Genomic DNA, 13,793 nt, shown 5'->3' on the forward strand with positions numbered 1-13,793 from the left:
ACCTAATACTCCCATTTCCATTTTTTTCAAGCTCAAACTAGCTCCTAAGTAAGTGAATATCAGGTGCTGAAGCCCACGGCTGTTTTTAACACTTACGGACTGGCAAATTTGCAGAGTTTAAGTGCTACATACTTTTTGTTACTTCTCTCATCTGCTACGCTGTAGATCACACACATAAAGCCGTCTCCTGTAATGAAACGCCGATGTTCTTCTGGAAAGGTAAAGCACGCATGTTTCATACCCAAATATTTTCCCCCAGCAGCCGGTTGTGTAAAACACTTGGCAGCAATGGCTGTTTCCCTTCGCAATTAACGCCACAAAAAAAGGCCCGGAGCTGGGTATTAAGCTCAGGCACGCTGCTGACAGCGGCGGCACCGATCGCATCAAAGCGCCTGAAGTCAAACCCTTCGGTGTGCAGCGGGACCGGCGGGGAAAAGACCAAAGAAATGGAAAAAGCAAAGACAAAAACCTGGAGAACGGAAAACGACAGTACATGGAATACACACAGACACGGCCAAGTTAATCTAATAATCTTACTAGAGGGAAATGATATATAAAACCTGTCGGATAACTTTAAACCCAAACACTTCTTATTTTAGCGTTTTTCCTTGTTTTCATGCAGACGTTGCGATTCAGAGAAACAGGCAGGTATACGTGTGAACTTATACGTATTTATAAATTCCATTAGTACTCGTAGCGCTGACATTTTGCTTTGAAAAATAACCTAAAATTAAATCGTGGTTCAAGTGTCATGGTGCGTAAGGTTCAAACGTTCGCCCGCATGTTTCCAACAGACCAAGCATCTAATGTCTGTGATGCTTAATTGTTTCGTGTTTCATGCATATTTCCACATAATAAGACAATCGAAATATACAGCGGGTCAGATACCGTACCTTCTGGGTTAGTACATCTTAAACTTAATATTACCTTCTTCTATCTAGTAATGTTTCGGAAAGGTACGTCGCAAATATTATAATGCACGCTTTACTCAGATTTCAAAAGCTCTAAAAAATTAAGTTATACAAAAGACCGTGCTCTCTCAAACAAGCAAACAGAAGCCGAAGAGGCTTCCCAGCGCTTTTTTTCCTCGGACTTGTTGCTTCTCAGCTAACGCTATACATGCATACATAAACCTATACGCAACACAAAACACAAAAACTCAATTAAGATGCCTTTTGAATGCTAGCAGTGGCAGTTCAGCTGAACTTGATTGAACACGGTTTAGTTAATACATCAATTTTCTCCAATCTAATAAATCAAATGCGGGAAATTTAGCTCATCTAAAAAATAAAACAATCGATAATATTACTCACTGCCTGTCTTGTGAATAACTTTCAGTGACAATACAGATGGAAACAGTCAATGAAAGAATCCATGATGCTCTGCGGAACTTCGCCACTTTCATTGTAATCTTGACTTGAACGTAGCGTGGGACGCCGCAGCTTCTCCGATCTGAAAGGCGCTTGGATAATAAGTGTTATAAAGGCGACCCGCCGAGGGGTGCAGAAGTGTTTGAAAGAAGCGAAATCGGCCGCTCGATTCCCCCCTTGTGTCAGAGAATATGGATCACGTTTTACCCCACTTTGAGAAATCCTGTTCCTTGCAGGTTTTTTGGTAAGCTTAACTTCACTGAAAACACACACTGTCTCCCCTTTGGCGTGCCCGATTCACCCGCCTCAGTTTCGCTCTCTCATATTTCAGCATTACAAATTATTTGCGTCCACCCCCACAAATGTTCCTCTATATAAAACAAGTGATGTATTTTTTAACAGCCTGCATCTCCTGCTCGTGGAGACATCGTTCCGTTTTCTTTTGCATGCTCTCCTCTTTGAAGTTTCTCAGCTTTTGTTCCTACAAATGGTACGAGTTGGTATCGCGGCTCGTTTCCCCTTCGGTCCGTCCCTTTCTAAGCTGCAAAGCGCCTCTTTTCTTCTCCTGCACTCCATGCGAAGTGACCACTCGCAAAGCGAAGAGTTGATTTTAGTTGATCAATCAAATCAATTCTCGCTTTTAGTCACCGTTTGTAGTTAACTACAGGGTATATAACAGAATATATTTGTTTGCGTTTAAAGCGAATACAGAATAAATAACTCAAAATGACAACTGTATTTCGTTCAATTACGCATTTAATAATTAATCTAACAGACTTTGAGAGCGATCAATTACATTACACAATCTAGTAACAGTTCAATTGATACTTAAATTGAATTGCAATTAAAATCGTGGCAGAATTTAAGAGCAATGTGGTAATTCACTAGAGGAGCACAATTTCGTTCAAATACAGATCTATGGCCCCATCATGTGGCCGAAGAGCATAGCATTCAGTTACGCTCACAAATAAATTGTACATTTATTAAATCTCGTTTTTAGCACTCGCCGATCTTTTGTTTTCTTGTGTATGTGTGTGTGTGTGCGCGCGTGTGTGTGTATTATTTTTATAATAATATATATACATTCGACATCCGATAATAAGATAATAAGAATGCAATGATGAAATGACGTCCAGGACAAAGAGAAGACTCAACCCCATCTCTTACACAACTTACTCGTCCCCTAAAATGCTTAATTATAATTGTACTAACTCGACCGGGAGCCCCAGTTCATCGTAAGCACTTACTTGGGTAAGAGAAATACAGAGGATTGACAGTAAGTACTTACCACCAAACTTCTTGACACTGCATAATTTAAGGTGAGCTCAAACGTTAATAGTTCTTAACGTTGAGTCATGGACCTTTTTAGAGAACCTGAGAACATATATTTATGTTTGGTGCAATGCTGGAGACAGAAAAAAACCCTTTCAAGCTGTGAAAAAAATGACATTTTACTTCCTCTTGTAAAAAGTTCTAGAGAAACACCTTTGCCCTGCAGCATTTTCATAAAGTAACGCGCCATCTCTCTCCTCGCTGCTTTTCACAGAGGTGCAAGTGCAGATCGCTATGTCCTCATTTTATGAGCTCTTCAGTGTGAATACAGAGTGTCCGATTTCGTACACGCAGGGCTGAGCCCCTGTTTGAATCTACTTCCTGAAATTATTGCCGTCCTGATCTAAATATTGGACACTGAAATAAACCAAAAAATCCCTAGAGTATCTTTACTTAACTTTCCATAGTTACCCAATTTATCCATCCATCTTTTAAACACTTATCCAGTACGGAGTCACAGAGCATTTCTTAATTTACCTCAATGAAGAAATTATGCTGCCTTTTCACTTTTATCCTGAAATCGAAGAATTCTTACTGGATCTAATTGCTGAAATAAAGTAAAATATTATATGCTTTTCAGGACTACAGAACTATTATAGGCCTGAGTAAGACTTCATCATTATTAATGTTACTATTGTAAAAATAGATAAAGCACGCATGTTTCATACATAGTTATAGACACAGAGTGTTGCTGCATGATATTCACACACACCTGGCACGTTTTCACTGAGCCTGCATCTCTGTCACTGTGGGCCACGGCCTGCCCATTAGCCAGTGCTGTCTTAGATTATGTTAGGATTGGGTCTAGTGCATTACCTTTACACAAACAGAATGAAGTGCATGGGAATGTATTTCATGGGCATTTTTGCTGTTACTCAGACATGTCAGAAGTTCCTCCCATGCACTAATTGCAAGCCTGGATGATGTCAGGGCGAGATTTTCCTCTGATCTTTTATGTATGCTCACATTACCCAAGTGCTTAATCCCAGTGGCGTCTTTCAGGACTTGTCCAAGGCTGAACCTTATAAAAAATAAGTCTAGAACTAATGTTTATTTTGCCACCTTCACTATTCACCATTTTGCCACTTTATGACAGACTGGTCAACTTCTATCTGTGGAATGTAAAAAAAAAAATCCCGTCTTGCCAAAGGATAAAATCACGTATAACCACCTTGAAGCTGACTCAGTAAACAAGTCCTAACCCCAAGTCTCATTTCCTAGCTCATGTGTCGCTTTTGGCAGCTATGATTTCATCAGTGCTTTGCATTCAACGTGGAGGAATTGATAATGTTGACGGGCATGATTTTGAGAAGCCTGTCATCAGTGAAGAGATACCTCACCCTACACTGTCAGAAAAAAGGGCACTGCTCTGGTACAGATTCGCTCCCAGTGGTACAAATAACATTAATGTACCTTGAATTGTCCATTTCTGTACTGTAAAAGGTACATTTACCGACAGGTAAGGTACAACTGGCAGACCCTTGAGAGTGCAGCCCCAGTGACAAGTAATTGGACCCTCAAAGTTACGTTGGTACTTTTTTCTGACACTGTAGACTGCAGTCATCTTCCAGAGATACAGTAGGCTTGGGAATAAGTCTGCATACAGAACTAAGGGCAGAAACCCATGCAGGATTCTTGGAACTTGGGAGTTCTAGGTTCCCGAGGGTAGCAGAGCTTTCTGTGATTGTGTGTCAGGTACTATTTCATCAGGGATGAGCATGTGAAAGTAGGCGAGACACTTTGGGGAATATGAGGACTAGCAACTCCTGCTCTCCGTAACTGACCTTTGCACACCAACAAGATTTGCAGCCCAGATTTGTGACACACCCTTATCTACCTTATGGCTCCCCATATCCTCCTTAAGCTGTACAATGAAAAAATATTTTTAAGAAGCTTTTCCACTTCTCTGTTCTCTAAAGCTACTGTTTTTTTAATCCTGTTTCATCCCCTATCTACTGAATTTTAAGCTAAATCTTTTGAAGACTGATTCGCGAGTCTCTCAGGAAGGCCTGCAGACAGGGAACCGCTGATCCTGGCAGCTACAATGTTACGTGATGCACTTTGTGCATATTAATTGTAGGATGGAAGGGGATTGGGTTAATGACCAATGGGGATGATGCACATCTCTGTTCCACAAACCCTGCCAAAAGCATGATTATTCTTGTGATCTTGGCCATAAAATGCCTGCTTTTATCTAGTCAATGAATTTTGACTACAGACTGATTTCGTCCATTTACTTTCTCAGTCAAAGTAATTTTCATGTTTTTCGGTTAAATTGCAGTCGCACTAATTAACGCACCAAGTCAACTCTGATAATAAAAACATGCATGGATTTGCATAGATTTATTCATTTTGCATCAGACTTTTTTGGGTCTTTTTTCGTCTGAGTAAAAGCATATGAAAAAATACAGAAAAGACTAAAAAATTCAAGCATTTCAAATCGGCTTCCCTAAAATAAATGGCATATATGTGGTATATATGGTATATATGTGTACAAAGTACACGATATAGGATCCAAAAATATGGTAACACACATTTGAACAGATTTTTTTTAACAAAATACTTTTATTTTTGTCGTGTGTCCGTTAAATCCAAGCATCCTGAATGTCAGCATTAATATTCATACATACATACATCTGTATAAAACACCTTAAAATAATTACAAGAGAGGAGGTCTAGGGAGAACCGTGGAGGATGACAGCCAGAGAGCGATCGCCCTGCTTCCTGTCCACCAGTTCGTAAGAGCGTGTGCTCCGCATTTCGCCCAGTGGTGGCTCCACGTACGAGGCTTTGGAAAAGGAGACAAAGTCTCCCTTCACTGAGACCCCACAGGTCTGGCATAGCCGGGCCGCCTGGGACTCCTCCAGGGCCAGGAGCCGCGCTAGCTCCCGCAGCGGGAGGCGGCAATTGCGGCTGCTGTGTCCGTGGCTGTAAAGAAGCAGCAGGTGGCGGCGGCAGGCCTCTAGGTGGCGGTGCAGTGCGCAGCTCTGCAGGAAGTCCAGTCGCCGGGCCAGACGCAGGAGTCGCACGGGGTTGCTTTCCATGTGGGCGTAGTTCACGGAGAGTGCCAGACGCACCGCGGGCGCGGCTCGCACCTCCTCCGGCAGCTCCAGGGCGTGCTGCAACGCACGGGTGGATCCTGGTGATACGGCAAAAAAGAAAAAAAGATTAAGATTAAAGGAAGATCTATTGTCATTCGGCAAAACACAGGGTAATGAGAATGGAATTTCTCTGGATACCTGCTGCAAGTTGGTGGTATGGGGCTGAGTCATAAATAGTAAGAATAATATATAAAGAGGGAGTAATAAAATGTATACAAAATAACAGTAAAATGTACACAGTACGCAATATAGGACCCAAGAATATTGGTGCTGCAGGAAGTAGACAGTAGCACAATATACAGTAATTATTATTGTATGTTTCCAAAATTTTAATATGTACACAAGTATGAAGGCAGCAATAATAGCAGTTATGATTTATGTCATTCAGTTATTCAGAAACAGTCCGAGTTCAACAGCCTGACAGCACAAGGATAAAAACGGTTAGTAAGCCTTGCAGTTGTGGCCGGATTAAAGGCAGACTGCAGCAAAAATCCGCAGCTGGTCAAATCGCATGACTGAAAACAAAAAAAAAATAAAAAATGCTTATTGAGATCACATGCAAAACAGAAAAACTGTCTGGAAAAGCGCTACGCAGGATGAGAACATGGTGCGTTTCCCCAGTCGTTGCTTTATGGTACTCACCCAGGTTGTAGAGCAGGCTGAGAGCCTGAATCTCCTCCTGATGCGGGTGCTGCCCGACGGAGTAGCAACTCAGCAGCCAGCTGAGGCTCTCCTGCAGGTGCGTGTCGTTTATCCGCGGGTCGTAGAGCCGCAGTGGCTCTTCGCAGAGTCTGTACGAGGCATAGAGCAGGAAGCGTACGATCCTCTCCAGCACAGCCGCGCACTCAGGCCCAGACACCCGCTGGATGATCATGTCCTGACGGACGCTGCGCAGCCGGTCGAACACAAAGTCATACACCTGCAATGTAGACAGGGGGCCAGACGTCAGAGGGACGATACAGAGTAGCATCACACCCAGGGAGCCCCTACTTTGTCCTTCCTGGGGTAGACTCTGTACTAGGTGGTGGATGGGTATACCATACCACTGGCCAACAAGTTTTTATTTCCTTACTTCCTTTTTGTCATATGAATCAAAAATAGGTGAATCTTACAGTTTTTTTTTTCACACTGAATTAAAATATCAAATCGGAATTTCCTTACCATGCAAAATTAAAAATATTCATATAATTCCTGTGAAGTTAACAGTGTGCATGCATGGTAGGAGTGACTAATCTTAAATGTGGAAGTATGATTTTCTGCTGGCCTCAGGAACGACCGTCTTAAGGGTCCAGCAGAACTCATCCAGCACACTGGGACTGATTTTTCCCATCAGAAATGTTCCAAGGATGTGTCAAGACGTTACAGCTTGTAAGCTCTGGCAATATAGACTTATAGTACTTTATGCCCCTCTGCAAAGTCTTAAATATGCTCACAACTTGAAATAAAATAATTTCCCCTAAATTAAAAAACTAATATACATGTACATTCTTAAAAAGAAATGATATACTATCAATATAGCCTAAAACAATCGTCAATCAAAAACTATGGGTAAAATTCTGAGTGCATTTCTGAAATCAACATGCAAATATTACATAAAAGACATGTCTTAGCTGTTCTGTGAGAAAGTTTTTGTTGACCAGTGTTATCAAATAGCAAAAGCTTCTAAGACAGATTAGGAAGGAATTAAATCCTTAACTATCTGGATATATGTCTTGTTTTCTTGCTGTTATACCTGTTTGATAAAAAATAACACTAACGCACAAATGGCAAACTGGCTTGACTGACTACTGCCTAGACATTTGCCTAAAAAATACATCACAGCTAAAGTACAACTTTAACAACTTCGAACACCAGCCTCCGTCCAGGGTTGAAGTGACGGGGACAAGGCAATGGCATTGATCAGGTAGCAAACGGTCTTGAACAGCACGGGTGGGGGGCGCAGGTCACAGGGGCGTGTGGCTTCTTTTCCCGCGGCGGGCCGCGAGTATTCCTTCACGGTACGTGTGGGATCTGCCCTCGGAAGCCGGTCATTCTCCGTTCCCGGCACCATTTCAAAGCGGTGCAGCCGTTTCTGTGCCTCCCTCTCCCGGCGTTCCCGCTCGGGACACATGAGCGTGCAGGTGCCCCTGGGCTCCGTGGGGCCATCCCTCTGCTCGTTCTTCTGCTCTTCCCTCTCCCGGCGTTCCCGCTCGGGACACATGAGCGTGCAGGTGCCCCTGGGCTCCGTGGGGCCATCCCTCTGCTCGTTCTTCTGCTCTTCCCTCTCTCGGCGTTCCCGTTCGGGACACACGAGTGTGCTGGTGCCCCTGGGCTCCGTGGGGCCATCCCTCTGCTCGTTCTTCTGCTCTTCCCTCTCTCGGCGTTCCCGTTCGGGACACACGAGTGTGCTGGTGCCCCTGGGCTCTGTGGGGCCATCCCTCTGCTCGTTCTTCTGCTCTTCCCTCTCTCGGCGTTCCCGTTCGGGACACACGAGTGTGCTGGTGCCCCTGGGCTCTGTGGGGCCATCCCTCTGCTCGTTCTTCTGTGCCTCCATGCGGGAGTCCTTCTTCCGACTGCACCCCCTCCCCTTGCTCTGAGGGTGAGGTCCCCTAGGCACAGGGCTGTGTGACACCACAGAAAAAAAGGCATGACGTCAATCATGGGGTTTGATTTCCATCATCTGAGATTTTGTGTTCAGGGGCTGTTTGATGTCACATCCTTAACACTAATGAAATACTTTGTATTTATAACATGTAAAATGAATTTTGAGTATTTGTCTATATTCAACCCAAGCAGTTTCCTCAGGGGTGGTCAATCTTATCCAGAAATGGCCATTGTCTTCAGGTTTTTGATGCGACTCCCTAATTAGAGGAATGATTGGCTGAAGAGTCCTGACACCAGGGTTTGAACAGTTCACCTAAAGGTTATTCCAAAAACCTACATACACACCGGCCCTTTGCGGATAAGACTGGCCACTCCTGGATTACATGAAAAGATAGGCAAGTTGATTCATCGATACTAAATTTGCGCATGCTAACTATGTAAACTAAAGTCACAACACTACAGTAATAGACCAGATAGTACATAAATTTAACAAATAAGTGTAATATGAAGCGAGTGACTCTGACCTGAGAAATCGATAGATGGGTCAATACAAAATAACGAGCGCGTCTTACGAATACAGTTTAAACCGTACAGTTTTCAAACTTTAAAACGGCGGTTAAAATGAAGTATGGCGCTCGTGACACTGCGGCATCATTATAACGGGCATTTAAACCGACAGAGAAAACATTGTTTTCGGCATACTAGAAATTTCGTCGTCTACAGTGACTATTCCTTCATAGTAAATATCGAGCGACCAGACACAAAACGTTAACCAGCACGAGACAACCGAACTACCTTGTCAACCGTTAATTAGTAAACACCTACATTCCGTTCAATATTCGTACATGGCATTACACAATATACGTTACGATTTGAGGAAAAAAACTCGTTGGACAAAACGCTATCAACATATACTCACAAGCTATTCTCAGGTTCCCTACTCATTGGCAGAATTACGTCAAACTATGAACACGCCAATCACAAGGCTGGTTTCATGCTTACGCTGCGTCACTTCCGAGGTACGAAAGCACGAATGGGGCTTTACATAACAAAGAATCAAATAGCTAATCTGTGACATACTAGCATTCGTTATATATTATACTTGCATATCATTCATTCGACTAATGCAAGATCTTTCTATTGAAATAATCAATGACCATGCTTCTAACCCATTAACCCCTGTAATGTTTAGTAATGCAGTATTTCTGTATGTTTTTCCAAACAGATTGTCATATATTCAGAAAAACTAAAACCCAAAATCCTATTTCTATATTCACAGGAAAAAAATTGCACACAGTGGTATATTTTAAACATTTATTTATTTAAAATTCACACGCTAAATTATGCTATTTACAAAAAGTGAGTTTAGTTATAAAGGATGGAATATATTTGATCCCATCTGCAGGCTCATTGCCTTAGAAGGGAAAGTGCCTGAGCTTTCAACATCCCAAGTCTGTCCTCCTCCAAGGTCCGCTGGACTTCGACAGCCTGCCGACTGACCAGAGCGGCGAGTTCCAGAACATCCAGGAAAACTCTAAAAGAATCATGTCAGTCAAAAGAGCTATCAAAAACTGGAAGTGAAGAACTCAATCTTTCAACCTGAGCCACAAGTCCACTCACACCACACTTCTCATGTCTTAGCTTGAAACTACAGAATTCACTCTACTGATTTTTAAAGATAATTCTGTATTTGCACCCTCTCGTGAACCACGTTTTGCGCAACTCGGGTAATGACCAGACTGGCAGTCTCCACCACCAAGCTGATAATGATTTTCATGTCTCCGTAGAACAGAGATTGAACAACAAAATATCTGGAAATAAATCCAACAGTGTAAAACTGACAGTTACATGGCATCTGAGTTTTACTCAGTATATTAATCACCCAATTAACTCAGCTTATGATTTAACAGGAAGACCATTTCTTGAACAGAAAAAAATAACATTAGGCCCTTTAAAAAGTTATTAACTTAAGCACCCTAAGGTCACGTATTGTGAGGTGGGCGTTATAGTCATACCATCTATATACAGCTATACAGTGGCACGAAATAACATTTTCCCAGGACCAGGGCTGGACACAATGGTTTATACACATAGTGCAATGTGCATGTAAACGGCACATACAGCAGCTTAAAGGGGCGGAATCCATATTGTATTATTACTCATATATTTATTCATCTGCCAGTTCTTTGCAGGCTTACCTTGAGAGCTGCTCATCAAGACCCTGTGTTGAACCTTTGATCTCTCTCAGAAACTTGGAAGCCTGACCCGACTGAGATGCTCCACTACACCTCAGTAATACCTTCTCACTCTCCTTCAGACAGACTTCTGCCTTATCTGCACAACCAAGCGGAAATGTCTCCAGTGAAGTAAAGTATTAGCAGCATATCAGAAAAGCATGTGAAACATATATTCTAACCTAGAAACTCCCTTCGATCTCCCTCAATGTAGAAGTTTTTCACTGGAAGCTCGTGGCGAGTTGTGTCCAGCGCTGTGGCGAACGCTTTGTACTCCTGTGCGAACTGCTCCACTACCGCCACTACCGGGGTCAGAGCTGCGACCTGCAGATATATCAAGACCGATTTATCAACCACAGCTTGATCTTTAAACCACACTTTTCTCTGAAAGACTAACAACCAACCTTGAATATCACATCAAACGTCAGCATCGTCGAAATCCCTTCAACCATTTGCAATTCAGAAATATTACCTGCATGTCCAGGAGGTCATTGAATTGCTTGCACTTTTCCAGCTGCACCTGCTTCAATTTCTTCTCATGGAGCCTCTTCCTCATCTGCTCCTCTTCCTCCATCACTGCTAATATGCTGCCTTCTGCCTCTTCTTTCAGTTTCTGTGCATTACTCTCCATCTGTGATTGAAGCCAAATTATCCCGGCAAAAAAAGGTAAACGTCTCAGGAAGGAGGACAGGGCATTTATGGCCGTTGCACTTCGGAACTTCAGCAGGGAATCTTCAGACTGAAGAGTTTAAAACCACACTGAAGACTAACTTATACTCTATAGCAACTCCACGTCCTTCAATGATATGGGTGCTGCGCTCTTGACAACACATGCTTCCGTTAGGCTGCTGGTTATTGGTCTATTTTGCGCTTTTTCTTATTAATTGTATCTCAATGGTGCTTTTCATTCATTTTGTTGTGGTTTTGTTTCATTTTTATGTTGCTGACTGTGAAGCACTTTGGCTAAGGCACTATGGCTCTATGGTAAATCTGCTATATAAACAAATGGCCACTGCCATATATGGAGCTATGGATTTTTGCTCAGCTAAAAGCAGAGTAATATACATAAAACCAACAGGTATTATACCCAAAATGTCTTACCTTGGCTGTGACGAAAGTCAAGATAAATGTCTGCATCTCCAAGAACTTCTTGTCATTTTCCGGGTCTGCCGTATGCTGTTTTACTGTCTTTTCTGTATGATTTTAAATAACAGATTGGTTTATGTTGCTCACACCTAGTTAGATGAACATGCAAATGCTTTGGTAACAAGGCTTGCCTTTAATAGCTGACATGTCAAACTCTGGGTGAACGCAGTGACCATCTAATACTGTGGACTGTAGGATGCTTCCTCCCAATTTTGAAGGCTCCAAAATACTGGACATCATTGCTGTGGGAAAATAAAACCTTAAATGTACATACCTGTATTTCAACATCATTAAAATATCAGGAGAGTGATTTGTACATTTTCCAATTTCTGCTACAGTGTAGCATCTTCAAAAAAGACAAGTAACAAATTCCTAATGTATAAAGCAAAAAACTAGCAATGAACCCTGAATATCAGCCATTAGCTACTCAAACATAAATTAACCCAAGTTCTGGCTTTTCAAATGATAATTTTATAATTTCAACATACAACAAAAAGTGCTTTAAAGGCAGAAAGTAACAACAAAAGATAAATGAAAAACACAGTAGAAACACAAACAAAACAGTGTAATGTCTTTCCAAGGGCAGTATGTCTTACATGCAGGAGTATTAAGGGACTGAGGAGCAATGGAGCGTCGAGGGGACATCCCCAGAGAGGGCTTCTGACCACTCCCCATTTTGGGGGAGGCAGGCCTTGGTCCCACAAAGGTGGACTCATTGAGCACAGTGTTCTGTAAATACACATATTAACTATTTAAGACGACGTCCAAAAAACAGGCCCCTGAAAAAACTGCAAACGTTTAACCAGTTTTATTTCATGCTCAGTGGGAGATATTAATATTAACGATGTTTATCTCAGTAACCAAGCTGTCAAAAATAATACAGTCTATTTGCATTGCTATCAGATAAAATAGGAATATTACTTATATTATTAAAAGAACAGTTGCATAAACGATGACCTCTGACATCGTTGAATGCATTCTAGCGTAAAAGCAACGCCTCCAAACGTTACTATAGCTACTGCTACTTCACGTGGGAAAAGGCGACATGACTGTTACCTTTGCGGGCTGCTTCCGGTCAACAGCTTGGAGATAACGGGACTTGACTACCCTACCGGCAGCTGTAAAATGTGAAAAGGGCAGCTTCATTTGCAGATATTTAATACAGATCATTAGTGTGTGTGCGCGCGTATATAAGGCATCTATACCTTTTTTCTTCGTCGTTCCGTTAAAGCTGCCGCTGCTGTTTTCACTAGCACCCTTTGAACTAAAGCAAAAAGCAAATAAATTGAGATTAAAAACATCTATAAAATTGTTAAAGGATAAGTAACAATTCATGAGTAATATGAAATATGCCTCCGAAGTTACTTATAAAAGGCAGTTCAAGGTTAATATTTATATAACCACTTAAAGCCAAAACAGATTATCCAATCCCAGTTTTCTAATCGCTAATCCATTACAGGGTCCTGGGGCTCATTATTTCGTTAACAATTTCGCTTGCTGTAATTTCTATATAGTTCTTTTGTGTTTTTCAGACACTTTGGATAAATAAATCTAGCGTACCACATATTTTCTGAACTTCTTAATACTCATTATTTTCGGTATTGCCTTTTTGCAAAAAAAAAAAAAAAAAAAGTTAATATGTCTTATTTTTAGTGGGAAAACATATTATTGGACTAACTGGTTTTTCTGACCTTGTACCGCCTGAAACTCACTTGTCTGAATCCCCCAAAGCGGCTTTCAGTGGTTTGTGGACCGTCGAAGCTCTTCTCGACGCCATCATTTTTCGAAGAAACCCGCCGGTGCAACACGGTTATTTCCGGCTGGCAGCAACCCACTTTAGCAAAAATATGCCAGTTTACGATGCCATTTATACATATAATAAGTTTAAATGAACTAATAATCTAACAACACATAATACATGCGTATACACCCAGTATAGTACCATATGAAGTACATATAAATTATTTCCGGATATATAAGACAGGGTGGTTATTACAGCATAATACTCCATCGGACAGTATTTAGTG

The 13,793-nt window shown here is 41.8% G+C and overlaps 3 protein-coding genes across 8 annotated transcripts in view; all 3 read right to left on the minus strand.

Annotated features, from left to right (window-relative positions):
• cpamd8 (C3 and PZP like alpha-2-macroglobulin domain containing 8) overlaps positions 1-1,922 on the minus strand; it is a 49,670-nt gene extending 47,748 nt beyond the window's left edge. Inside the window, exons 1-2 of one of the 3 annotated variants that reach the window (XM_048977146.1) lie at positions 1,578-1,920; positions 1,314-1,452 (exon numbers count right to left, since the gene is read on the minus strand). In XM_048977146.1, coding sequence (XP_048833103.1) covers positions 1,314-1,405 — 92 coding nt within the window. In that variant the 5' untranslated portion in view covers positions 1,406-1,452; positions 1,578-1,920. Of the gene's footprint in view, positions 1-1,313 lie in introns of all 3 variants that reach the window. The other 2 variants (XM_048977145.1, XM_048977147.1) reach the window with 2 other exon arrangements.
• Positions 1,923-5,030: 3,108 nt separating this feature from the next.
• sac3d1 (SAC3 domain containing 1) lies at positions 5,031-9,418 on the minus strand. 3 transcript variants are annotated; one of them, XM_048976550.1, is made up of 5 exons: positions 9,306-9,418; positions 8,014-8,403; positions 7,659-7,923; positions 6,446-6,722; positions 5,031-5,841 (listed from the first exon to the last, which is right to left on the minus strand). In XM_048976550.1, exons 1-5 carry the CDS (start codon positions 9,329-9,331, stop codon positions 5,378-5,380), a joined length of 1,422 nt encoding a protein of 473 aa, XP_048832507.1. In that variant the 5' UTR covers positions 9,332-9,418; the 3' UTR covers positions 5,031-5,377. The 3 variants fall into 3 exon arrangements, with proteins under 3 accessions (XP_048832507.1, XP_048832506.1, XP_048832508.1); XM_048976549.1 differs by having other exon boundaries at positions 7,659-8,403; XM_048976551.1 differs by lacking the exon at positions 9,306-9,418 and adding an exon at positions 8,911-9,295 and having other exon boundaries at positions 7,659-8,403.
• Positions 9,419-9,688: 270 nt separating this feature from the next.
• haus8 (HAUS augmin like complex subunit 8) lies at positions 9,689-13,697 on the minus strand. Of its 2 annotated transcripts, none has more exons than XM_048976554.1 (10): positions 13,479-13,697; positions 12,972-13,030; positions 12,823-12,884; positions 12,363-12,495; positions 11,898-12,008; positions 11,722-11,813; positions 11,093-11,251; positions 10,803-10,944; positions 10,585-10,720; positions 9,689-9,920 (listed from the first exon to the last, which is right to left on the minus strand). In XM_048976554.1, exons 1-10 carry the CDS (start codon positions 13,544-13,546, stop codon positions 9,794-9,796), a joined length of 1,089 nt encoding a protein of 362 aa, XP_048832511.1. In that variant the 5' UTR covers positions 13,547-13,697; the 3' UTR covers positions 9,689-9,793. The 2 variants fall into 2 exon arrangements, with proteins under 2 accessions (XP_048832511.1, XP_048832512.1); XM_048976555.1 differs by lacking the exon at positions 13,479-13,697 and adding an exon at positions 13,327-13,387.
• Between the last annotated feature and the right edge of the window lie 96 nt (positions 13,698-13,793).

Source organism: Brienomyrus brachyistius, chromosome 15 (assembly GCF_023856365.1).
Source record: "Brienomyrus brachyistius isolate T26 chromosome 15, BBRACH_0.4, whole genome shotgun sequence".
NCBI classification, from domain to species: Eukaryota; Metazoa; Chordata; class Actinopteri; order Osteoglossiformes; family Mormyridae; genus Brienomyrus; species Brienomyrus brachyistius.